Source organism: Pithys albifrons, chromosome 2 (genome assembly GCF_047495875.1).
Source record: "Pithys albifrons albifrons isolate INPA30051 chromosome 2, PitAlb_v1, whole genome shotgun sequence".
Classification (NCBI taxonomy): domain Eukaryota; kingdom Metazoa; phylum Chordata; class Aves; order Passeriformes; family Thamnophilidae; genus Pithys; species Pithys albifrons.
This window is the reverse complement of record NC_092459.1, coordinates 105,772,007-105,798,166: the sequence shown is the minus strand read 5'-3', so window position 1 is coordinate 105,798,166 and position 26,160 is coordinate 105,772,007. Positions and strand designations below refer to the sequence as shown.

General features: G+C 46.4%; 1 protein-coding gene across 1 annotated transcript; it reads right to left on the bottom strand.

Moving 5' to 3' along the window:
• Positions 1 to 805: 805 nt before the first annotated feature.
• ARHGEF33 (Rho guanine nucleotide exchange factor 33) lies at positions 806 to 25,064 on the bottom strand. Its single transcript, XM_071548076.1, has 15 exons — positions 25,043 to 25,064; positions 21,622 to 21,671; positions 16,332 to 16,496; positions 14,584 to 14,705; positions 13,556 to 13,698; positions 12,249 to 12,308; positions 10,879 to 11,094; positions 10,132 to 10,261; positions 9,315 to 9,447; positions 8,438 to 8,521; positions 7,471 to 7,554; positions 6,542 to 6,690; positions 5,503 to 5,688; positions 2,681 to 3,434; positions 806 to 1,040 (listed from the first exon to the last, which is right to left on the bottom strand). The coding sequence occupies exons 1-15, from the start codon at positions 25,062 to 25,064 to the stop codon at positions 906 to 908; spliced, it is 2,433 nt and encodes an 810-aa protein (XP_071404177.1). The 3' UTR covers positions 806 to 905.
• Positions 25,065 to 26,160: the final 1,096 nt, after the last annotated feature.

The window sequence follows — 26,160 nt, the reverse complement described above, 5'->3', positions numbered from 1 at the left end:
CATTCCAAAGCTGTATATGATTGGACTTGTAGTGTCAGGCCAAAGGGTTAGCAAAGTGTATTTCAGGTGTGTTACAGACCAGGAGCCAGGACAGTGGTTGACTCTGTCAGTGTCTGCATTGATCCACAGTGGGGATAAGGTGAAGAGTCTTTGTCTCTTGTGGCAGGCCCTGGGCTCAGCCTGTACCACTGGCCTGGAGACACGGGCGATTCTGACAGCAGGAGCAGAGATTCATGCATCATTCAATAAACAGGGTGCCACATAAAAGGTGAAGGATGGTTTTGGGGAATGATGAAAGTCCAAAAGAAAAGATGTTGCTGATTAAGCAGTACAACACTCAGGTGCTTCAGCTGATGCTTCTTAGACCTTCTCAAACCACCATGGCAATGCAAGCTGGCTTCCTGGAAGACATCTTTATTGGTAGGGGTTATTTTTGAAAGCAGAGGAAAGAAGGGAATTTTAGACTTCTGGCCAGGATGATAGGGCTACAAAGGTAACCCTTCTGTGTGGGTAAGCCCAAATAAGACCTGACTTGAATTTGGAAGAGCAAAGATGTATGGCAAATCAAGTAGTTTTGGGGGATGAGGGGGAGGAGAAGATCATGGGATTCAGCCAAAGCGTTCCAAAACTGAGGGAAGTTAAGTCAGGCAGGGATGAAAGCTAGCAAGTTCCTGTGCTTTTTGGACCTGCTAATTGAGCTCCACTGCAACCCAAAGCCTGGCCCTGCCCTGCACTAGAAAGAGCAGGGTGCATTTGTAAGGCAGTTGTGACAGTCTCCTCTCCCCCACCCCTCCACCCTCTGTGTTAGTCAAGGGAATCTTGGGGCCTTGCTGTCTGTCTCCACCCGCGGGGACCTGGGGAAGCACTGCTGTGCTTAGGCTGTGGCTTGCCTTTCTTGGGACTGCTTATTTCTTTTTGAAGAGCTTGCGGAAGGAGCTCCGGAAACCCCCCTTGGGCTGCCGCGGGTTGTGGTCGCTGAAGGATGTTTGCTCATTGTCATCCTTCTGGCAGAACCTGGTGTTGTCTTCTGCATGGAGCTCCTAAAAGGGAAAAGACAATTTAACCAGCATTTGCAACCTCACATTCTTGTTCCCTTTTCTCTCTCTGTCTCTCTTCCTTTCTCTGTGGCGGGAGGGACCTGGTGAATGAGGAGGTGCTGGAAAGGCTGGGAAACAACATGGCATTTGGGCCTCAGGAACACTGGTACCTCTGGAGAGAGCTTGTTGCTGAGTCTAAGGCTGAGGCAGTGACAAAGGAGTAGAATGTTAAGCATTGTTAGAGGCAACTTGAGCCTTTCTTGCTAAGCTTTTGGTTTGGCGGTGCTTACTATCTCCTTTTGCCAGTGAGGAAGCCTGGACAGCTGGTCGAACTTCCCACCCTCTCCTTTCTCCCCTAGGGCAGCGAGGCTTCAGGCTTCTGGGATATGGTGTGAAAGACTTGTGCTGGCTCTGCTGCTGCATGGTTTTATATCTGTGGGGCAGAAGGCTTCATTAGCACACACAGCTTGTGGTAAATGTGCCACTAAAAGATCTTTCCCTCTTTCAAGAAAGTGCCAGACTCCTCTCAGCAAGACTCTGAACAAGACCCTTTTCTCCAATTCTGCCCAGCACTCCTTTGCTCTGTGAGGGAGAACATGTCCTGCAGTTCTGGACAAGCTCCACATCTGCACCACTGAGGGCCACAGCTCTGTGCAGGTGAATGCCAAATAGCTCACAGACTCGTTTGTGGGGCCTGTGTCCCCAGGGCTTATCTCCCTCTGCCTCATCTCCCCTGTTCAGTCATCCACCTCCTTTACTCACTGGGATGGTCTTATGCCTTTTCAGTCAGCCTGTTGGAACCTAACTCCCATCATCATATTCATCTACAGCCTCATCTGCATCTCTCCGTTTAACAGGAGGGTGTTTCTCCACACAACAGTGGCAGAACTCGCCAAGCACTTCACAGCACCCTTGGCCTCTTCCCCAGGAAGCGAAGGGCATCTTGACTGTGACAGCTCAAAGCTGACTTTGAACAGTCTCTGCAGGCTGCAGAAACATTGTTCTTGCAAGCCCTGGTGTCCCTGAAGCGTTAGAGTGCTGCTTCCCATGTCCCATCCGAGGACACAGTTGCTGGGCTCTGACTGTTCTCAAGTAGACTTTGGCATGGGTCTACAATGCATGCAACAAATACAGGTAAAACAAAACAAGTGGACCAGACCCTTGCTGGTGAAAATGGGTTGAGTTTGGCCAAGTCATGCTGGTTTACACTGGCATGACTTATCCAGCACTTACCCAGCACTCCTCACAGCAGGTGGAAAGGCACCTATTTAACTGGGTGCCACCCATAGCACTGATTTTGGACAGCTTTGTGCATACTTTGTGACCTGATCAGAACATTCACTTGTGGGGGGAAGCTTAGTGACAGGTGGAAACACAAAAAAAGCTACCTTGTCTCAAGGGTGTTGTAGCTGTCACTCAGCCAGCTGCACACCTTGAACCAGTGCTTGTCCCCAGAGAAGATGTGTGTGAAAAGGAGCTGTCTTGTCCCTCCCTTGGGCATGTACATGCAGGTGAGGACTTCAAATGTGAGGATTTGAAAGCTGGTTTGCTATGTTCAACTCTAACTGTATCTCAGATCTTTCTCCTGCTGCTGCTGCACCACCAAGTGCCATTATTTTCTCCTCCTATTTTAGCCTCCTTACTTCCAAAAAGCTCGGTTTTTCACCCGCTCCTCTCTGTGGGGGGAAGTAGCTCCTTTGGGAGCTTCGAGATGATGCCGAGATCATGTGAGGCTGAACATTCCTCTCCTGCTTCTGCTGCAGACGGCTCCCACTGCTGCTCCGTGTGCTGTAGAGTCTGGTGCTCACACCCTCAGCGCTCCTTGGCAGCTCCTTCAGAGACCTGCTCAGCTGCTTGCCTTTGCTGTGGAACATCTCACGCTTGTAAGTACTGCTGCTCACGGGAGTGCAGCTCTTAGGCAATGGCTGTAAGGCATGGTCTGTCCTCTCTGGTTCTGAGGTGAAGTTAACAGGCCTAAGGAAGCAAATATCTAAGCTGGACTCAGAAGAGGCTGGGGAGCAATTCTCAAAGAGACCGAGGTTTTGAAAGGTGTCATCTTCATAGGGACCTGGCATGGTGAAAACCTCCCCAGGGTAGTCAAACTCTTCATAGCTTGGTGCAAAGTTCCTGGCATCCTGCAGCAGCTCCACAGAGGTCCTAATGGCTCTCTCGGTGTTTCCCACCGCATCAGCTGGTGGTGCTTCATACTCCATTTCCGGGATGGATTGTAAGGGGGCTGTCAAAGCCTTGAGTTCCTGCTCTGTCAGCTGAGAGGATGCAAGGATGTTCTCTGGCCTCTCGTGTTTTCTGCTTTCCATTTCCCAGTCAGGAGGCTTTACAGCCTGGATGTTCTCCATCACAGTTGGCTGGGGTTTCTTCATCTGGGGCATCAAATGCCTTAAAAATAAGAAACAAAACAAAACAAAAAACAGACGGAAGTGGAATACTAAAGAATGACAGAGACAGCCTGACAAGCCCCCCCACCCCTTCACTTCCCTGGCCCTATTTTGTTGACTATATGGCCCAAAAGTATTTTCCTATCTTGGAGAATAGTAACAGAGCTGTCACTTACAGAAATTGCCTGGCTGGTTAGGAGGAGCAAATTTGCAGAGAGAACTAATAGCTTTGGCTCACTTTTGTACTCTACAGCATGAAATGAATAGAAACTGAGATGCAGCTGCTTCATCTCTCTCCTTTGTATCTGTGTTTTGTATTTCTACTTTCCTTCTCTTTCTGTAATGTCCAGGCTGTGCCTTACTTTTCTGTGATCTAATTATCTTTTCAGGTGGACAAGGTTTCTCTCTTGGGTAGGATTACTGTGTACCCAGAAGTGTATCGGGAGTACTTGGAGGTCTCCTACTCTCCTTGTGTTCCAGGTAAATCAGCAGACTACTCTGCTGGATGAGGTATTAGGTGCAGGGTGTGGCCTCCATGCCCCTTAAAGAACACCAGTTAGGAAAATCTCATGGCCATCTTCTGGGGACATAATGAATAGAGTGAGGGAATAGAAACCTTGTGATGTTTAAGATGTGCAGAGTTCTGCATCTGGGGCAATATAACCCCATGCATCAGACCAGACAAGGAGATTTGGGTTGAACAGCAGCCCTGGTATAAACTCAGTGTTATAGCCAGTGCCAGGGTAAATATGAACTGACAGCATGCTCTTATGGCAGACAAGACACACCCAACCTGAGCTGTTTAGCTGCCAGCTGTATGACCAGTCGTGCCTGGAGACTTATTTTCCCACTTCTCTTCAGTGCTGATGAGGTCCCACCTGGCCCTATGTTGAGTCCTCAGTTCATGTGGAGGCAGTGCCAACTGAGGCTACCGAAATGGAGGTCTGGAGCATGATGTCTGTGAGAGGAGGGCATTTGGCTTGGGCAGTCTCATGAGAAGGAGGCTGTGTACCGATCTAATAACACTGTTGCTTCAGGGGGACTCACAATGATGAAGCCAAACTCCTCTTGTTAGTATTAAATTATGTAAGGAAGCACAACAGCCGAAAATTGTTGGCATAAGAAAAAGCAAGTCTAGCATGTTACTCTCATCATCAGCTCCATGGGCACCTATCAGTAGGCCAAAGGGGAAGCCATATGATTTGCAGCTGAGGTCTGTTCAGCCTGGAGAAGAGAAGACTGAGGGGAGACCCCATTGCAGTCTGCAGCTTCCTCATGAGGGGAAGCAGAGGGACAGGCACTGATCTCTTCTCTGTGGTGACCAGTGACAGGACCTGAGGGAATAGCCTGAAGCTCTGTCAAAAGAGGTTTAGATTGGATATTAGAAAAAGGTTCTGGATACGGGAACAGGCTCCCCAGATGAGTGGTCACAGCACCAAGCATGTCTAAGTTCAAAAATATTTGAACAATGCTCTCAGGCACATGGTGTGAATTTTGGGGCTGTCCTGTGCAGGGCCAGGAGTTGGACTTGAGGAGCCATGTGGGTCCCTTCCAACTCAGAATATTTTGTCATTCCGTGAAGATTGCCAGATGCTACCAGTAGCCTTTATCTGCCTTGTATTAGTCCTATGTCTTTTTTAACCCATTTTGTACTTGTATCTTATGGTAGTGAGTCCCATCATTCAACTGTGTGCTGTGTGGAAAAGTATTTTTTTTTCCTACTCTGACACCTTGGTCGTGCTTCCTACCTCTTGTAATGTTGATAGTAAGTGTAGAGTGTTAGTATGCACACCACTGTTAGGCCTACACAAATTCTTGTCCTACCTGTCAGGCAGCTGGCTGTTCAGGCAGCTAGCAAGAGCACTGACAGCCCTGGGTAGAGCTCTGAAATATTTCCTGATTGTAAGCCACGTGGTAGGGAACAGCAGGAAGGAGCCAGCCCTTCATCTCTCTGCCTGTATGCAGAGAGTCATTTTGAGTTACAGCCTGTAACTGCCTGGTGTCACTGGCATGGTGTGGGTGAGAAGAGTTTCAGCCTACTTTGAAAGCCACTAGAACAACAGGCTTACGGGGTTGTTGTGCCAGAGGAAGGTGCTGGTGGGAATGACTGTATTGTCTCTTCAGTGTGGATCCCACTGTCCCGGATTGATGCTGCACTGGGTGTTGGAGAAACCTCCTGGCTTGTACACTGGGAGGTGAGACCTTTGTACAGCTTCACCAGGGATGACCTGAGGGAGGAGAAATCCATCGTCGTGCTAAGAAATAAGGCAGGGAATGAGCACGAGCATGTAGAATCACAGAAAACAGGACTGGGAGGGACCTTAATATTCCTGTTCACCTCTTCCCACCCCAAGGAAAAAAACCTGTTCCACCTATTCTGTTCCAATCAGCAGGGCCTTCTGCTTTCTTTCCTGTTCTTAATGCCTCTCCTGAGAGCAGTCCCTCCCCAGCAGTCTGCTCCAGCCCTCTACCACCCTCCAGATTTGGAAGCTTCCCTTGAAGTTTGATCTTGTCCTACTCCCCAGGTAAATCATCATGAGGAGCAAAGGCAACCACATTTTAATTTCAGTAAAAAGCCTTGATTTCAAGGAATTGTTCTAAACTACAACTTTAGAATCTACATTCAAGGTTATTTCTACTGTAGTTCATCTCAAAAAAGTTATGGGAGGCTTTTGTTTCTCCCATCCCTTCCCCCAGTAAAATAAGCAGTAAAATAACACTATTCTTTCAGAGTCTTTGGCTGTGAGGGAAAGAGTCCTGACCTTCACCAGGGGCCTCAAGCTGCCAAAGCAGCTCAATCCCCATGTGTTTTCCCACTGGGGAGTGACTTTGGCATCAGCTTAAGGAATCAACTGATCCCATGAAACATGTGGCTGCTATGTTTACAAGGATTTGTAAGTGATTTTTCTTTCTCTCTCAGAGTTAGACAGAAGGGCTCACCCCAAATCAGTTTGGAGGGCAAATGCCAATAGTGGTCTTTCTCCAGCCTTCCTATCCAATGGAGAAATGTGCCTGTTGATCTTGCCTGGACCTAAATCCCCTGTTACCAGGATTCCCCCACACCTCCCTTCCCTGGTGATAGAGAGAATAAGCTGATGTTGTGCTTACTTCTTCAGCTTTTTTCTCTTCTGTATCAGCAGATCTTCATTGCATTGGAAGAGGAGACTATAGTGTGAGATGAAAACCCGGAGGCGCTGCACACACACCAGCAGCAGGTAATAGTCAGGATGCTCTTGCTCCGTGAACTTCAGGACATTCTGAGGCACAGAGGAGAGCAGGCTCTTTGGAGGGTGTCCTAACCCTTTCTGGGTCGAAGGTGCTATTGGAACCATGTATTAGTGCTCTGGAGTGCCTATGGCACTGCCCTGTGGGAGTTTTCTAGGCAGCATCAGTTTCTGAGGGACTTGGATGGGGCCTGCCTCCAGTGCAAATTCACAAGTAACCACTCTAAAAGTAATCATGGAATGTGTGGGTGATGCACTGGTTGAGCTTAGCTTTGGATAAATAAACCAATGTCTTGGTTTTATAGGGCTTGCTTTCTGTGTCATTTGTCTGGAATGTTTCAGTACAATTCAGATAACCGTTCTGTGAAACAGAACTCTTTTTATCATCCCTCTCTTGGTAGGAAAGGTTGTCGGGCCTTAGGAGCCCTCTCAGTCAGCTGACAAGCGTGTGGACCACTCAGCAAAGAACATAGCTCTGTTACAGGAGTTAGGTTGGTGCTCACAGGAGATATGTCCCATCTCTGTCCTCCTGTTCTCCCAGAGCAGCAGGCAGCAGAGCTTTTGCCTTCCTAAGGGACAAAAGCTGGCTCTGTCAGGTCAAATGGAGAAACTGACAAATGTAACTGAGCCTCAGGTGAAAATGATGAAAATTAGGCTATTGTTAGCTGGCTTTCCCTTTCATTTTTTTTTCCAAAGAGCCCACTGGGTTTGCCAGAAGCCCTGTACCTGTACAGGCTCAAATACCAGCTCTGATTTAAAAGTCACCTGCTGTGATAAGAGTTCAATAAGACAGTTGCCATCCTGGGGCCCTACCTGTAGATGAATAAGGTATTCAGGGATTCGTTGGACTATATGGAAGAACAGAATGTAGAGATCAGACTTGATTTCTTCTTCTACCTGAAACAGAGAAAGCAACTTAAGAGCCTTTGCCACCCATAAAACATGTCTGCTTCCAAATGGTTCTGTGGTTTAATGAGTAGTTATGCTGTAAGTAGTTGTAGCAGTTCACAGGAGCACACCTGTCCAGTGGCAGTTGTGTGTGACACTACACTGTCACACATCTTCATTCTTGCACCTGGAAGGGACAGTTGCAACTCCTTCCACCAGAAATACTAGGATGAAATAGTTTAGGTTGGAGATTATCTGCAAGGGACACTAAGCCTAATTTAGTAAGGGTGTATGTTTAAAGTGCATTAGTTAAGTTTCAGTGAAACCCCAGGTATATACTGTTGTACAGAATGAAGTTCTTAGTTGAGGCCCAAATAAATTGAACAAGATGAAGTTGACTTCTAAATTAAAATGTTTTGGAAGCAAGCTAGTGTAGTTTAGTTATTGCACTTTAAAACTACCTTTACATTTAACATTCCTAGTTTAAATCAAGAATCAAGTGTGGAAGACCAAATACCTGAAGCTGAACAGTGAAGACTCTTTGCTCTATAAAGCACTTACAACCTCACCCTTGACATCTCTCTTTGGATGAACCCTCTTGTTTTTCAGGAGACTGTCTGGGAAAGGTCTGGGTACCACATGCATGGGCAAGCTTTTGCGAAGTTTAATCTGAGACATTCTTTCCTGTCCCAGTAGAAAAATAGCTTTGGTAACAACATCGTGTTAAAGCTGCCTTTTCTAGGTGTGTGTCAGCCATGGCAACCTTCAGGAAACTCTCCTTTGGCTACAGAACGAGTGGATTGGCAGAAGACGATTGTGGCCAGGCGTAACAGGAAGAGATCCAGGCTTGCATGTTGCCATTATGCCTCTGTGAAGCAGGTAGGAAGTTTACCTCCTTCAGGATCACCACGTGGATCAGGGAGATGCATTCTGGCAGGTCCCTCAGGTAAGCAACATAGTAGTCTAGAAAATTATTCTTAGAAAAGAGAAAGTGAAAAGAACAAAGAAACTTAAGAGTGATTTTTGGTCATAAAGCCAGCTAAAATGAGAAACTGTTGACTCCCCACCATTGCTACTGGAAGGTCATCAGTGCAGCAGAGCTGCTAACTATGTGACTCTTTCAGGGCTCAGAATTTCTCAAGAAAGGCTATTTTATAAAGTGTCTTCAGCTGTTGAGCACAGTGTATAAAGCTTTACAGCAGATGGGAGGACTACAAAGGCTGGACAGCAGGAAGGTTTTCTTATTTAAAACTCTTAAAAATTTTAAAGCATTAGATGAGTTTTTCCATATCCTCGCAGGAGAGATCCTGCTGCTCACCAGGGCAGACCTTCACCCTGAGAATCAGGTGCAACAAACCGTATAGGATAAGAGGTCTACCCACCTGCTTGTCATAACTGAGCAAAGTGCATTGGGGAAGGGGAGCATCAGAAACACTCTCCTTTCACTCCCTTACTGACAATATGGACATTCAAGCTGTCAAGGCTCATATGTGGCTCCTGCAGCTGAGTCTGCGTCTCATGCACTGATTATAGAGCTGTGCTATGAGGCTGCATGCCCACACGTGGGTCTGGCACATGGGATCCCTGAACAATCAAATACTACAACAAAGGGGCTACCATGCCCCAGGACTCTGCTCAAAGGAAGCTTGCTGAGAGGCCTTACCCAGCCACAGCTTCATAGCACAGCCCCTCTATTGCAAGGTGTGTCAACCCATCTGTGAGCCATCACCACATCATAACAGAGGAGTCCGGAGAGGTCTTTAACATACCTCATCATTTGTTAACTTCAGGAAGATGTCTCCTAGGATCCCTTGTCGTGGCCAGCTCAGGACTCGCTCCTGTAGAGCGTGAAGTAAATCAACATGCTGCTGGACCAGGAACCGCAGAGAATTGGGGAAAAAACTGAAGAGAGACGATGTCAGACTGGTTACACAGAGCAAAAACTCAGCCCTAATAAGCCTGTACTGTTGAAGTGAACCTTTCATGTGTGGTCAGCAGTCTTGCACATGTATTATTAACTACATATAACTGTATTATTGGCTACTTTGGTTGGAGTCCTGGCTGCATCAGGAGGTCCTGTTTTGGGTGCTGTGGACATCCAAGCACCCTTTCCAGATGGTTATTATTACAGTGTTTCGAAGGCTTCTTAAACTGACTTTTCAGTGCATTCTGTAGCTGACCAGAATCTGCAGAACTAAAAAGTCCAAAGCGATGTTGCTGTGGCTAATGAAGTAGGATCAAGATCCTGAGTCATCCCACTGAGAGCTTGGAGGAGATCTCCCAGCTTTGTGTGTTGTCTCATTTGTCAGGCCCTTTAACAGGACAACCCACTGATGCAGAGCTGGCCAAATGTGCTACTGCCTTTCTGCCATTTCATGTTGATTTCATCCAGAACCAGAATGAAGATGGTGGACAAAATGCAAGGACAAGCAGGAAGGTCTTTAATCACTGCAAAAACCTTCCAGTGCCTGCAGTTTTCAACTAGAAATAAACTAAGGACTTAGTGTGAGGGTGTGAGAGGATGATGCAGAAAGACTAGTGACTGCATAAAACTCCCCAAAAGAGAGAGCACACTAAATAAAATACCTTCTCTCCTTGGTACTTCTTTTCACGTCTGGCCCTTGCAACGTGGCCTTGATCTTCAGGATTAAGGAGAGGTTGATGACATACTTCCTTTCTGATTCCAGCAGCTCCAAAGCAATGTTCTGCCTTTTGGCTTCCAGAAAATAATGGTTAAGTTTAAAAATAAGGAAATACTGACCTTCAGGGACTGCTTCATGTTAGATGGTGAACTGGCATAAAAGGAGAAACTGTTTAAAAGTGGTATCAGTGTCTCTGTGTGTCTTCTTTCCCCAAAATGTAAATTCCAGCCTGATGCTAGAGCATGCTCCAGACACGACTAGAGCCACTAGTCATGCTAAAAAAGCTCCAAAGCAAATGTGTTTTCCCCTATGAATAGCAAATTTTTATAAGAATAACAAAATAAGCAGTCAAAGGCCAAATGACTCATATCAGGGTTTCCCATCCAGTTTCCTGTAGAATGAGGAGTTGTATTTTTCACCCACTTATGTGACTGCACTGCCAGAATCCCGTCAGTACTCTGAATCTGATAGGCCTTGGAAAGGCGAATGGCTGTCCTTGGTACAGAGTGATTTGTTGGTCACACAGACCAACAAATAAAAAAGCCAGAGGTCTTGGAGTGTGAGACTCTGAGACATTCCCCTGTAGCCGGAAAAACTGGCCTATGTATCTCCCTCCGTAGATGCTGATTACCAACCAATTCACACCAGATACCGCTTTGAGCCCCCCTAGCTAGAGTTTTCTACTCCTTACCAGCCAAAGAGGGTTCACATATTATGTTGTCTGCTGAGCTGTATCTGCTTTGGCCCATGTCCTTCCCTCTCTCCGGCTGCTCTTTGGAAATATATTCATCTCCCCAGTCCTTGGTGTCCTTGGGCTGCTTCCATACTGTTGATGGCAGATGCATTTTCGACTGCCCCTCTGTTGTCAAGGAAGGCTTGAGGCTGTCATCTGTCTCTATGGCTGCTCCTGCAATGACAAATGGGAGCTTGACATGTCCGTTGACAGATTATGCTACAGCAGGCAGCTAACCTGTGTTTTCATCCAGTGGAAGTAATGGAAGGAAAGTTTGAAGTGTTCTTTGTGCTTCACAAGGGCTGTGACCTTATAGTGTTAATTTACAAAGAAAATGCAGTTGGTGACACTGGCAGAGGAAGGTCGACACTTTTCCAGAATTTATTTTCAGGCTAAAAAAGGTCCAATATTAGATATATGTTAGAGATGAGGAAAACATATGTTTCAAGTATGGTTGCCCTTCGGGGTTTGGTACACTTCAGGACTGGATAATGTGACGCTTATTGGCAGGTGTTGTTATAATTTGGGTTTAAACGCCATTCTCAATGTGTGTAAACTGTCATAACTCTTAACATGTTTGTTAGTATGGTGTAGCTATACAACAGCAGTAGGACTGATCGTGTGAGGTTACTGAATCACAGAGAAGGGAGGAAAGGGTGCAGGTGCATTAGAACCATTGCATTGGAATAGTTCTCCTGCAAATACTTTGATTTTGGGTAGCAATGAACCATTTTCCATAGGTTTTACCTCTTTTTTTTTCAAGTGAATTCAAGCAAAAGAGCTGCCCAAAACAGTGAGTGCTGCTAGTGCGCAATGCAAACATCTAATGGTTGTCCTCAATATGTCCTTTGGCTAGCCAGGATCCATAATGTTCTTTTACTTCTGCCCAATCCTTATTTTTGTCAGGAGAACTCCTCTGTTACTCTTCAGATGTATCTAAAAGGAATGTTGAAGTTGGTGGGTGAATAAACAGCTCACCAGTTCTACCAGGGCATAATCATTGCAAGGCCATCTCTTGCCAAGTAGCAAAATGGTGCTCTCATTATTCTTTCTCACATCAGAAGGCTTCAGTTCTTCCTTTCTGCAAAGGCACTAGAATCTGAGAAAGCAACAAGCAGATGCTTTCTGTGGCATTGACCATCAGGTATTGGGCACTTCAGGGACAAGGTTGGCCCTTATATCTCAACTGCAGTATGAAAATGGAGGTACGTGGCAGACTGAAAGTCCTGTGAAATGTGTTCTCTGAAAGCATTCCTTCAGTGCAGTAAGGCAAGCAATCTAATTGAATAATTGTCCTGCTGGTTTTTGACAGTTTAATATTTTCATACCTGGACCTGCTATGACTTTCACACCTCCTTCTCCCATTGGCATGATCCTGGTGTCAGACACTGTTGGAGAACAAAGGTAAATTTAACAGAAGGCAGTTCTAGCGCAGGCTGCCTCCTGCCAAGCTCTGTCAGTATGGTTAAATCCTCTAGTCTTTCACAGTTTTGCTATGGAGACACCCCTGTTGGACTCTCCACTATGGAGGATCTTTACTGTTGTAGCCCTTGTTCCAGTCTGTGTTTCAGTAGCAGGTACAGGTGACTAATGTGGGTGTTGCTGCTGTGCTCCGTGCTGTACAACTGCAGAGGAATGTGAGTCCCCTTGGCTTGGCCTGGCACCTTTGGTGCCTGTGGGGCAGGCAGAACAAGAGGATGAAGGCTGGACACAGAGATGTGGCTGCCATTTTGAGTGGAAAGCAACTTTCTGAAGAGCAGAGGGATGAGACTGGAATGAAAGGGGCAGTGGAAGAACTAAGTGAGAGATAGCTGTGCAAGAGGGATATGAAGGAGAAGGCTAACATGCCATCTCAGAGTGTAGGGCAGAGGACAGAGTAGAAAACAGCACATGGTTTTCATCTAATCTCTGCCTTTGTTGACATTTTAAATGTACATGGTTTTATTATCTTCCTATCTGAACAGCAAGAGTGATAGACCAGCTTAGACCCCTAAACTTGATTATAGAATGAAAGGCTCTGGCTCATCACCTTTTCTTTGATTCCAGCCTTCAAGTGTTTGGCAGTTGACAGTGTTCTCCTCATTAAGGTGTAACCCTGGGTCAGCAGCTTCTGCAGCTAACAAGGAGCAGTGTGTATATGCCAGGAGCAGTGACATCTGGCCCTAGAGTGCACATGGACCAGGTTCTATGTCATCTTGTCAAAGCAACCACTGGTATGGACCCTCAGTGACACCAGGTGTTCTCCATCAGCCCCATCCCTGTGATTCTCTTTCCCTTGTCCTGCTCCCTTACACAATAAAAACCCCAGGGGTTTAGTATTTTTATCAGGGGCCCCTATTTGATTCTGTGTCTGTGCCACTAGTACTGCAGGAACAAAGATCCAGCCTGCATCCCTTTCCTTGGAGGAGGCAAGCCATGGCCTTTGAGATAGTGTTCACAAAGCAACACCTCTTTGATCCAGGCCCAGCACCAAGGCTGCTGTCCTGAGACACTGTGCCGAGGTGTGTGCACAGATCCTCTTCTCTCTTCGTGCTGCTGGCACCTGAGGAATACTTGGTATCCTCTTAACTTAGTGATTTTTTTTCTGAATTTATTTCCTGAGGATGGCACTGAATTTGCCTATTCTATTTCTTACCTTTTTCATAAGTCACGTTGTGTAAAAGACTTGTAAAATCTTCATTAATCAGCACAGGTTCTGGGAGGTTAATGGATCGAAATGGGCTGCCCTGGAGAGGTGTTGGTACTGTCTGTGACCCATGATCATCCTTCTGTGCTCTTCTGTACAAATACAAAGACAGTTGGGAAGTATGAATGCTACAGGTGGAGCTCCTATGCTACAGTTGTGGCAAACATTACTGTAAGTACAAGCACAGAGTCAGAAGTAGGACAGCTCTAGCAGAGAGCAGAAAAGGAGTTGCCTTTGATGGAACTGGCAGTTCATGAACAACGTTCTGGAAATAACTTCCACTGGCTGTAGGAGAAGGTTATCTCAAATCTGTTTGTCTACAGAGCATATTTCATCTAATTAAATAGCTTAATTAGCTAAGGGGCTAGCCTAGATTTGCAAAGTGTTTGCATCAAGGCAGCTGTATAGACTCATGATCAAACTCTGTTTTCAGAAGGAGGCTAATTAGGGCCAAGCTGGACAATTTATCTGCTCCATCACAGCAACAGTGTGGCCCAGCGGTGTGCAAACATGCTCCTGCATGACTGCTCAGAGGAGGAAAGGCTGGTGATGGGAAAATAGAGCATGACTGCACCATCAGGAGCCTGCTGAGTCCTGCAGGCTTGGAAGGGGAAACTAAAGTGATATTGTCTGGATGGAGTTACCTTCTGATGGTGGAGGCTTCTGATTTTCAACAGTATTCCTGCGCCAACATGTCTTTAGTGGGTCTGTGTGTTCCACAAGGCCCTGGTTTCCCTGAGAGCTGCTGGGGGCTATTTTTCTGTTGGAGAGGTGTTAGTGTTTTTCTGCTGTGTTTGCTCTGTGGGGTAGGTGTCTAAAAGCCTGGGCTGTACTGAAGGCTAGCATTTCTGTTCATAATCAGGGTTGATACACATGTCCAGTCAGGAAAAGATTAAAAAACTAAGCTATACAGAAATGAACTAAATGGACACCATTGCTAATTAGCATTTTCAGAACCCTGAACTTTGGGCTCTTACTTAGCTTTCACTTTCCGTGATTCCCGACGCTTCTCTTGCTGCAGCTGCTCAATTTTCTGTTGCATTTCCTCCTGCTTGGCACTGATCTCTTCAATCATTGACTTTGCATCGCTGAGCTCCTCCTGAGAAACAGGCAAAAGCACAGCATTTCCAGGGTGCCCATTAGCCTTATGTAGCACAGCTTTGAATGCTGGCTGGCGTGCACTAAAGATGCTTCAGGGTGCTGGGAGAGTGGCTGTGTGATTAGACAGATCTTTCTGTGCAAGTCCAGTGTGTGTCACACATGCCATGCACAACATGGCATGACATGGCAATCCTTAATTCTACAGGTAACTCACCCAAGCCAGTATGATGTCATATGATTAAGGCACTAGTGGAAGATGGACACTTCACTTAGGGCTTCATCCACCACCACTGAAAGCACTAGGAAGACTTCTGCCTTTAATAGCATTTGGAGGTGGACCTTAGGAAGCACACTTCCCTCTGCAGTTTTTCAGCATGGGTATTCATGTGTTGTATTTGGTTCAGATCCTAGTGTGAGTACTCACATGTATAAGCTTTTGCCAGTCAGGCCTTGGATCTGCCTTTTTAGCCTGCTTTCCTAAGGAAATGAGTCCCTACATAACCTCCCTGTCAGCACATTCTCCCTCAGGCAGTTTCAACCAAGCCTTCAACCAAGTTTCAACTAAGTTTCAACCAAGCAGAACTCTGATGCATGAATTTTCTGCAGGTTTCATGAATGTGAGCAGCAGGATGGAGGAGACTCAAGAGTTTCTTGTAGACCATTTTCCCCAAACAAGGAGCCTCACTAGGAGCTCAGCATTTGAATAGTCAACATGGGCATGAGGCAGAGGGAGAGCAACCTTTGCCTCTCCTGTTTCTTATATAATTCCTTGCATCTGGATTTTAAATCCTCTTTTCCCCTATAACAATGTCCTGAATAACTCTAGTTGCTCTGAGACCTCTCCCACATGCCCGTACACTTCTTGTTATCTCCCTTGTTCATCTGGCACCAGGGGCTCCTTTAGCCTGGTGCCATCTGTCTCCATGTCACAGAGTCAGTAATGGGCTTTTCCAGTATGCAGCCCTCTTTAACTTTACAAGGTATTATTGACCCAGCAAAACCCCATGGGGAAAAATTGCAATAAAAACAATAGAAGAGTTCATCTGCCTGCCTCTTCACACGCAGTATCCAGTCTCTGTGTGGAGATGCTGGCTGGTTTAAAAGTGCATCATGCCTTCTTGCTAGGCTCTCTCTCCAGTCCTTTGTCTTTATCCTCTTGGGCCAGATCAAACCAGGCAGCACTTCCTCCCAGACATGTGGGAATGCAACTTCAAAAGGCTTTAGGGGTTTGTGTTAATTCACTGCTCCCCAGTGGCTTTGGTTCATGCAGCAAATGACCTGACCCAGGGAGAGGTATGGAGCAGTGGTCCAGTGGGAGCCTGTGGACAGGCCATATGCCCATTTCATGTGAAGCCCAGAGCAAGGGTTGCTTGTGCCCAGGTAACTCACAGCACTGTGTCATGGCAGATGAAGGCAGCTAAACAGGTCAGACTATGGGTTATTTTTAGGCTGGAGCTGTCAGGAGAGACCCAAAGCCAAAGGAAGTACCCCTGTTATGTCCAAAACAATTGCCTGATCATTTTCTTTGCAAGCAGGAAGTATTGATGGAGGCAGGAGGATGCTTCCCTGAGCCACACAAGCTCATGTGACACGTATGCAGCCTCCCCACAGGTCGCACTCCTACCTTGAATGTGTTGAGGGAATTCTTCATCTCAGCCACTTTCTCTTCCATGGCACAACGGCAGCTTTTGACCTTCTCTTCCAGGGCATACTCGCCATGCTGGATTCGTGACAGCTCCTGCATTGCTTCTGTGAAACCTGCCTTCAACTCAGAGGCTAATGCCTGCAACTAGAGCAACCAGAAACACGGTGGGTTCAGTCCCTCCTCCCAGGTGCCAGGTGGTTGTGTCCCCGAGGGTCACCCATGGTTCAGAGTGGCATGAAGGCTGTATGTAACCCATCCTGTAAGGTGCTGTCCTCTTTCTCCTCCTCCTGTCATGTCTGGGAAACATGGGGGAAGGTTTGGCCCCTGCTGCAACTTCAGTACAGGGTAGGATGTTTTTATTGGCCAATCAATATACCCCTATTTTAGACTCCCTGGAAGTTTGCAGCCTGTCAGCCTATAGAAGGAGAGGACAGCCTGAAACATGCCAAGAAGGTTTGCAATAACAGCAGTCAGATTATTAGTCTCCAGAGCAGCAGAGAAATCAGGAACTTGCTCATTTTAGCAAGCCCTCCTCCCCCACATGCTTGTGAGGCTGGTATTCTCCCCACACAGGTCTAACCCCTCACTCTCCAAGGGCTGTGGAAAAGTTCTGTCCTTTGTCAGTGGGTCCTTTCCATGGAAGGAGGCAGCTCTGACTCATGCTGGGGAGGGAACGGGAAGTTTTCCCCTGGCATACAGTGACACTGTGCCCACTTTCCCTATTTTCTGTCCCTCGAGGCCCTAGCACTTCTGAAAGAGCTCACCACCTGAGCTGGAGGCAGCCAGCTGATAGCTGAGTGAAGCAGGAGACAGAGCGGGGCAAGCCAGGCTGGCACAGCAAGCAGACAAGGCAGGTGTGGAGGTTGGCAGTGAGGGTAGGAAGGTGGCTTGCGGAGGGCTAAGCGGGGACACCCTCTGCGGGAGCAGCTGGGGCTGGGGACCCTGAACTCTGCCCCCACTGCTGTGAGCAAGACGCTGGTTCTGCCTGCACAAAGCCCACAGCGAGGTCGCGGCCCAAGGTGCTTCGGAGCCAGTAGTTTTTACCTTTACAACAGAAATTCGGCCTAACATCTGGTTATAAACTGAGTCCAAAACTGGAGCACTGGTGGTAAGCGGACAGCCACCCCGGGGAACTCAGGCGCTTGAGTCCTGCAAATGGAGCAGAGATGGCTTCCGATACCTTGGGGCAATGGCATGCACCATCCTCCTCTGATCAAGACTGGCAGTGTCTTTACAGAGGATGTCTACCTGCCATCCCCACGCTTACCCCACGGTCCCCAGTCTGATCTGGCTGGACACATGTTTCCAGAGCTGCCTGGGTAGGAGTAGTGGGACTGACAGGAACCAGGACAGGGCAGAGGGGGCAGAAGGCTCAGGACATCTTCCTTCCTCAGGGCTGACAACCCTGACTCCTCGAGCCAGCTGGAGTTCCAGATTCCTTGGTTCAACCCCTTCCCCCACCCCTCCTGGCCACAGTGTCACCCTGTGACCTGTGAGTGAAGCCTGAAGCATTAGAGGGGCTGCTTGGGGCCATGGCTGCTGGGGCAGGTGGTGACCATAACTGCTTCTAGTATCTCAGCCCAGATGGTCATCAGCTATCCCAACATACATGCTTGGAGAAGTGGGGAAGGGGTTGCTTATAAAATACTGTAACTGTGCAAAATGTTAATATTCCCATCCCTGCTCACAGGTGCTTGATACACTTCCACCCTGAGCTGACACAGCCAAGGCACAGCCTCTCTGCCTCGCCTGCATTAGGGCTGAACATCACACACTGTCCCTCCAAGTGAAAAGGACTGATTCATCAGATCTGGCTATTCCATTTTATCCTGTGCTATCCATTTTAGAGATCTCCTTCAGGATGGAGATATCACAGCCTCAAGTCTTGCTAGCAGTGGAGCAGTCCTGGAGAATAAGCCCAAAATTATAAGTTTCTGCTGATAAGCCTTGCCATCTTCTCATATGCTTCCAGAAAGGGGATAAACTAGATAGATCCTTTGTAAAGCGCATAGGGATGGGATTCATTGCTGATCTAGAGGTCTCAGTGTAAAAAACTGCAAGGCATCTGCAAAACTTTCTTTGTTTGTCCTTCTCAGTGCTCCAGACCCCAGCCTAGGTCTGTCCTGCCTGATATACCCTTCCTCAACCCCATGCAGCTTGCATTGGCTATTTCAGACACTGAAATGCATTCCTTTTCTTTGCTACTTGATGGATGAATGCAGCCAGCAACACCAATCAGCCACAGACCTTGTACAACTGAACATGAAGTGCTGAAACCCTGAGACCTCCCTGCTCAGAGCACAGAAAGGAAACACAGTCTTGTGGCATTGGATGCAGGGTTGATCCAAAATGGAGTGCTACAGGAACAGCATGTTATCTTTGAACTCTTAGCAAATGCAGTGTAGCTGTGGATTTTGGTTTGAGTTCATTTCTAGAAGCAAGGTGTAGAAAGACATCCTTTAAATCCCATAAGTTGTTATAACAGATGGAACCCGTTGAAGCACCAGCTCATGCTTATGTCTTGCCCAAGTGATTATGCCTACAGGACCAGGGAGATATTTCATGGGTTTGTGACCCTCTGGAAAGTCAAGACAATTCTGTGTTTCTCAAGTTACTAAGTGCAACACATAGCAAAAAAGACAGATTTTATAATACAGCAATGGTTTAACTGTAATATGTTGTCCTGGCTCACCTATTCATAGCAATAAATACCCACCTTAACACTTGTTAAGTTGTGGAATTTACAGAACACACCTTAACAACTGAAGTTGAACTAACTAATGCCAAGAGGATAAATAAATCTGCATAGGAAGTCCTCAGAACCTGTGTAAGAACTGTTCAAAAAAAGCATTTAGGTATCTAAATAATTTAGGACGAGATACACATTTCAGTGCCCATCTGCCTTTCGAGTGCAGTCCTCAAACCTGACAAAGCAATGCAGTGAGACATTATAAAATTTATATATATAAAATGCCTGTGAAATCTCCATTGCTGAGCCTCTGCTTTTGTCTCACCTGCTCTACTGTGTCACAAAGGGCAGAAAGGACTGATGCCACTTCCAGGACCAGAGGCAGCAAAGATGTAGAGCCCTTCTCTCTTGGCGAGTGCCAGCAATTTGAGACCATCCCTGCAGCCTAAAGCTTTGTTCAGACTTTGAGGCAGCCCAGGGAAGATGGTCGTGGCCAGGAGATGGGGATGGCCTATGGAAGGAAGGACCGGAATGGAAAGAAGGCAGCAGAGCCTTGATGAGCTGGGTTCACTGCCCTGACTGCCACTGAGAGGATGAGAGGGAACACTTGCTTCTACGAGTAGCTATGTCCCTATGGATCTCTCCGAGCATTAGCCAGGCTGTTCAGGACTCAGTCTCCAAAGGGATGGCTATTTGCATCTGCCAACCTTGGCAGCTGCCTAAGGTCCTTACACTAGAAAAAGGGCCTGCTGTCAAGGACCATGAGCTGAAGCCTGTCAAAACCAGTAGAAAACAGATTCATGATAAAGAAATACCACACAGGGATAATTTTGCTATTATATATATCCTTGAAAAGAGCAAAACATTCTGTGGCCATGAAGTAGTACTCTCTGTGTTACTTCCCCAGCTTATCTACTGTCCATCCCTTTGCACATGTTCTGAGTCTGATCTGAAGTATAAATAGACATTGTGTCACTCAAAAGAAGGCTGCCTGAGGACACTGCTTGAAACCAATCTGGCAAAAATCCAACGTTTGCCACAAACCCTGGATCTGATTTTTCTTTGTTGTATGATGCAGGCTTTTACCAGGGAACAACCAAACTAGAACAGCTACTAACTCCTGTTTAAGGGCACCACTTCTACAGCCAAGCATTAGAAAGGTTTGCAATGCCTTGTAGCAGGAAAGCAGCAGAGTGATTTACTGTGGTAAAGAACCTGGCCCTAGGAGTATATCCAGTATTTATATTCCTAGGCAAGGATGCTAGGAATACAGGCAGAGCAGCAGCACAAGGACAGAAGAGAATGATGGAAGTGCTTAAAGGGGGCTGCAAGCATTTTTCAGCTCTTGTTCCATATCTGTGCAGTCCCTTTTGGTAACTGCATTGTACACAGGACCTTTGCGGGAGCAGAAACGAAGAACTAGCTGGCAACTTTCATTTAGGGATTCATGAGGGTACCCACATGTCAGCTGGAAATCCACATGGGTGCATTATGTTTCCAGCACACTGTCCCACATGCATGTTGGATCCACTGAGCTGGGCCCTTCAGCAACCAGTCACAGTTCCTGCTTGGAGCTGTCTGGATGGGAAAAGAGGATGAGACAAGAGAAATGGGGGTTCATGGAAAGCAGTGTCTTCTCCACTTTCCATGGTGCACTTACAAGCAGTTACAGGCATTAGTGTTGCAGTGGTGGCAAGAGAGGTCTCAAATAGTCTGGATTTCCAGTTCAGGGATATATTTCCTCTTCCAGATTGTGGTTTTGTATTGAATGAGACCACGGATTAAAGTGCTTAAAACTGTTGCATTTCCTGCAGACTGGAAATGCATGCGAAACATTTCATGTGGAAACACTGAAATTGCATCTTACAGGAAGGATACTCCCTGGGCTGTGGTGTAGACAACCTTATTGCATCTGTGGTGTCTAATTGCAGCAAGAATGTCAACCCAAAGAGCAGCCACAGAGTCGTGGAGGACCTGATCACACTGAGCCAACATGGACTCCAAAACAGGGTTTCCAAGCTCCTGACTGGGAAGCCAGACAAAGGCATGCAGAAAAACTCAGCACTCTGGCTGGTCCGGATTATCAGGCAAGAGCACCCCATGGTATGAAGAGCTGTGAGGCTGCCAGGATAACCCAAAGCCCCACAGAAGTCTTGGGTCCCTGCTGCAGAAGACATCCCTGCCCTGTGTCAATCAACAGATCGTTGCTCCTGGGACAGTTCATCAGGTTTGTTGAAAGCTTATCAAAGCTTAGCCATGAAATCTCCCTCCAGCCCAGTGAATTGACATTCTCTAATTGGTGCTAATGATCACAGCTGGTTAATTAGCTGAGCTCACAAATCACCTGTCTAAACACAACTGGTTGTGAGCAGAGAAATTTTACTGAAGGGTCTTTTAAGATGAGGCCCAAGATGTGGTATGTATGATATTTATTCATGCAGTGTGCACATTTGGGTTGCCACCTTCCTCATAAATGCCTATGTTTTTCCTTCCATTTAATTTAGCTTTTTAAACTACTGTTTATATATTAGTAACTCTTTAAACTCATAGAGTTATTTAGGGCATTTTGCTCATCTTTACCTGGGAAATCTGTGTTGCAGGGGTACTCACAGGCACACTTTCAGTCCCTCCTGTGGGAATAAAGAGCTTCAGTCAATTAAAATTACTTATAATGGTTGCTATTAATAACTGGAACCGAGGGTTTGAAGTCCCTCTTGAGGAACAAATCAGTTTTAAGGACTCAAGTCTCGTTTTAGGAGGTCTGAACTCCATATAATTTGTAAAATAAACTGCAATTCTAAACCAGGAATAACTCACCTAAATCAGATATTAAATTCACCTTATTTGCTGTCCTGTCTGGCTAAAGCTGATCCATGCAAAGAAGCAAGAAAGTTTTTATGTGCAATTAGAACTAAAGTGCTCCCTGTGAAGTTTAGTTCTGTGTATCAGCCTTAAGTAGTGGGTTTTTTGTCCTAAAGCATTACTGATCTGTTTCTCCTCTGAATAGTCAATTTTATCCTCTACTATATTGTACATATTTGTATTATCTCCACAAAAGGCTTACCTAATCTGTATATTTTAAGCCCTGTTATATCTTGTCACAATGCATTCCAAGCAGCAGTCAAGTCTTTTCTAACACCAAAAACATACACCATTTCATCAGTTTTGTCATTTGTGGGGTTTTGTGGCATTGTGATCCTTCCTCATCTTGTACAATGGGGATAGACTTAACATTTCTGAAACAGACTTAGCTCATGGAGGAGATTGTATCTATTTTGCAGAAGTATTTTGGATGCTGCAGAGACATTATCTCTACGCATTAAACATAGAATCATAGAATCATTTGAGTTGAACGGCACCTTTTAAAGGGTCATCTAATACAACCATCTTGATTGAAACCAAAAAGTCTATATATTGTTTCCTCTTCTAACATTATCTCTTCTGTGCAGAAACCTCCAGTTATCCAACAGAAATTACCACTGGTTGCACTGCTATTGCACCTTGAGGAAGTTGCAGTACAATGGCCATCAGTTCCCGTGTTATTCCCTACATCAGGGTCCCAGGCTGGCCCTCACTCCCAGACAACACCATGCCCCTTGCTTCCTCACCTGTATCACCTCTCCTTGAAATTCCACTTCATGAGGTGGGTTTTCTCTTGCTTCCAAGAATTTGCTTCACCTGTCTCCACTGCCAGTCACAGGCATGACCAATTCTAGGGGAAGCCAAGCTCCCTCTTTCCATGCTGACTGCAGATGCCTGATGCCTTACCCACCTGGGCCTTTAACACCACAGAAATTCAGTGCTTCAGAGGCTGGAAAAGTGTGCAGGGAGGACACTACGCAGTCAGTCAGTGGAAAGCTGAAGCTGGAAGTCAGAGCTATACAAGGCATAGCTACATTCTGATTTCTTTACCCCTGAAGTGGAATATGGGTTACCACCAAGGGCACCTATGAATTGGCCCTGTTCTGGTGTCTAGAATTTGTCCTGATTCAAAAGAACTTGAGCAAACTCCCCAGTGACTTTCAGAATGGGGAGGAAGAGAGGCCATGTGCTCCTTTCTGCCCATGTGCCACTTCCTGCCTGTGCCAGGGGCTGCCTTGGCTGTGGGGTTGGGTAACTGGGTCAGACACTGACCCTCTGGGGAATATCCTCCCATGTTTCCTCCTGAGGAAAACAAGGGGCAGTGGGCTGGCTGGGAGAAGTAACTATGACTCCAGACTGCCAGCTGTTTGGGGTCAGAACTCATCAGCCAGCCTGCACCAAGTCCCACATTTCAACTTTAAAATGGCAGATTGTTTTCATTTTCAGCTTTGGCCCTGCTGAGTCTTTTTTTTTTTTATTTTTAAGAATTTCTCTGCAACTCCATGAACTAGAAACGGACTTTTGGCCTGAAGCTTTTTCACAATGCCTGGAGCTGAGGCTTGAGAAAGCAGTTGGTGTGTACAGTGATGCTCCTGAATCACGAAAACTGAGGCCCATGCCTGTTCTGATGTATATGTTACTGCTGGACTCTTACTGTGGGATGGTAAGGACTGACCCAAAAAGAGCCAAAGGACATGTCTCTGAATTAATAGTACAATACAAACCAGATGCTGGGAGGACAGAGAGATGATGCTTTTACAAAATGGTGGGTGTATTGAATGCTGAGCTTATGAAGGGCTAGAGGTGTCAGGTAGAAGCATAGCACACCAAGGAAGAGCCTTGGTCTCTCCTCACATTTTCTGTGGGCATCTTTCAATCTGATATATAACACAGAGGGCCTGACCCAAACCCTGCAGAGATCTGTGGGGATCTTTCATTGGGGTTTGGTTATGGAATAGTCTGTAATGTCCTTGAATATACTCAAAGTGAGGAACTGCTCCTGAGCAAGACCAGAATTGTGGAAAAGGTCACTGCTACTGTGGCTTTACCTTGCATCTTTGCCATGAGCGCTCTGTATGGGCCCAGAAAAACCCAGATTATTTCTATAAAGTCACAGCTGGAGCAGAGGAGACTCCTCACAGTCACACTCTGGGAAGCAAGAGGCTTTGGGGTTATCTCTCAATTTCTGCAGTGAACGTCTGCAGCCCATGAGGGCATACCAATTAATTGGAAAAAGTCCCTGAATTAATTTTCTTTTCAGTCTGCTGTAGTGTAGGGGCCTAAGCATACAGACCTAATTTTAATAATAATAATCATAATAATAGAGAAATTAACTTTTCTGTTACCCATGCCATGAATACTGGCACTATCAAGCATCTTTTAAGAGGGAAAAAGATGGTCCAGTCTCTGTCCTGACCTAACAATTGTGGGCACTCCTACAGCTGCTCCTGCTGCTCATAGTTTCAAGAGTTCCTCAGCATATGGACACTACCTCTGAGGTGACAAGGTAGAGCACAGTGCAAGGGGTTTGAGTGGAAAGCAAATACCAGGAGCACCACATTCCTCTGAAAGAAGGTGAAAACCACTAAAACCCTGGATTTGAAACCCCTGAGCTTTGCAGACTTTCTAGAAGTTCTGCTGACTGTAGCAAGGACTGGTTGCATGCAAGCAATGTGGCCTGGATACATCTTGGTGCTTGCAAGACTGGGACCAGTGCAGATGTCTGGGTTGTGGCACTCACACAAAGAAGAACCGCTTGCTATAAAGCATGTGGGAAAGAGAAGCAGATCCTTATCACAGTGTCCTCATGGAAGACACAGCTTTGGGCAGTCTCTGTACATCCTAAGGCAAAGGTGGGGTCCAAGGCAAGAAAAGGAATGACTTTGCATGTTGGAAATTATATATGCCAAATGATTAATTTTCAGAGGGAAGACAAAGGTGTTTCTAAAATAAGAGATAAAAACTTAAAACCCCAGGTATTTCTATGAAACCAAAAGTACTGAACATTTGCCCACAGCTGCCATGGTTAAGAGGTGCTCTCAGGGGGCTGGATGGTGGCCAGCAGACATGTCACATGAGAGCACATTTCTTCCTCACTATCTTTCGTACTATCAAGAAGTGAAATAAGAGGGTGCTTTACCTTCGTGTTTGTTTGAGTCCATGGCTGCTCTAGGGTGTGCGTCCTCGCAGGGACTCCTGTCCTGACTCAGGAGGGTTCTCGCTGGTCACTGGGAACATCCCATGGCTTAGAGCTGCCCACATGTGAGCCCTGCCGTGGGTCAGCTGATCTGAACCCTGAGTGCAGAAAGATGCAGAAAGGGTTTATTGAGCAAAGATGCTCAAAGTTCAGAAAATAGAAGGAGGATGAATTTGAGAGGGAATGAAGCACCCTAAAGGTCTGTTTGGGTTCACAGTGCCTTCACAGACAGAGCAGACACTGGTACAAACACTTCCCTCACAGCCCAAGGTCTCTTGTGCTTGCATGGACAGGTGACTAGGAGGTACTATGTAAACCCATAGAGACTATTTGCTCACAAGATACTTCTTGTATGAATGCTGAGTCAAAATATCATGTAGTTTGAACAGCACATGAACAATTTGCATGGGTGCTCTGCATCAAAGAACCAACTTTTTGCTATACAGCTTATCAAAATGTCCTTCAGACCAGAGATATTGCCTTCAGAATGCTGCTACACAATTCTGCCAGCACCTTAGGAGGCACTTGTACTGCCATGCCTGCTTTCTCTGCTCATTTTCTCCCTGACTTGGAGACATAGAAGTGCTGCAAGGTACTTCAAAGTGTAGAGACGTGGCCTCTACAGGAATGAGGGACAACAGAGCATGACACTGTGCCCAAGCTAGTCCCTTGGTAAAACACCTCATCAGTCTGGTATTGGGGTTAGGACCTTGAGAACAGTCTTAAGATAATGCCTAATTAATGACACAGGCAGAGACACAGAAAAACGGATTACACCAGCTCACACTTCTCTTATCAGCATGGGCCCTGCCCCACATCCATGCTTCCCCTCCCCAGGGTTTAAGTCAAGTCTACTTTTGTCCCGCCTTGTTAGGAAACTAGATTTAGGACTCTAGAATAACATCCTACCTCCATTCCTGTTGGACACAGATATGTTGAAGGCTGATGTGGGTCATCGTTAGCTTTGTTAAGGGAATTGGATTGGCCAGTGTGATTATGGCACAGAGCTCTGCTGACACAGCTCTGCCAAGAAGGCTGTGGTTCAGAGAAGTCTGGGGTGA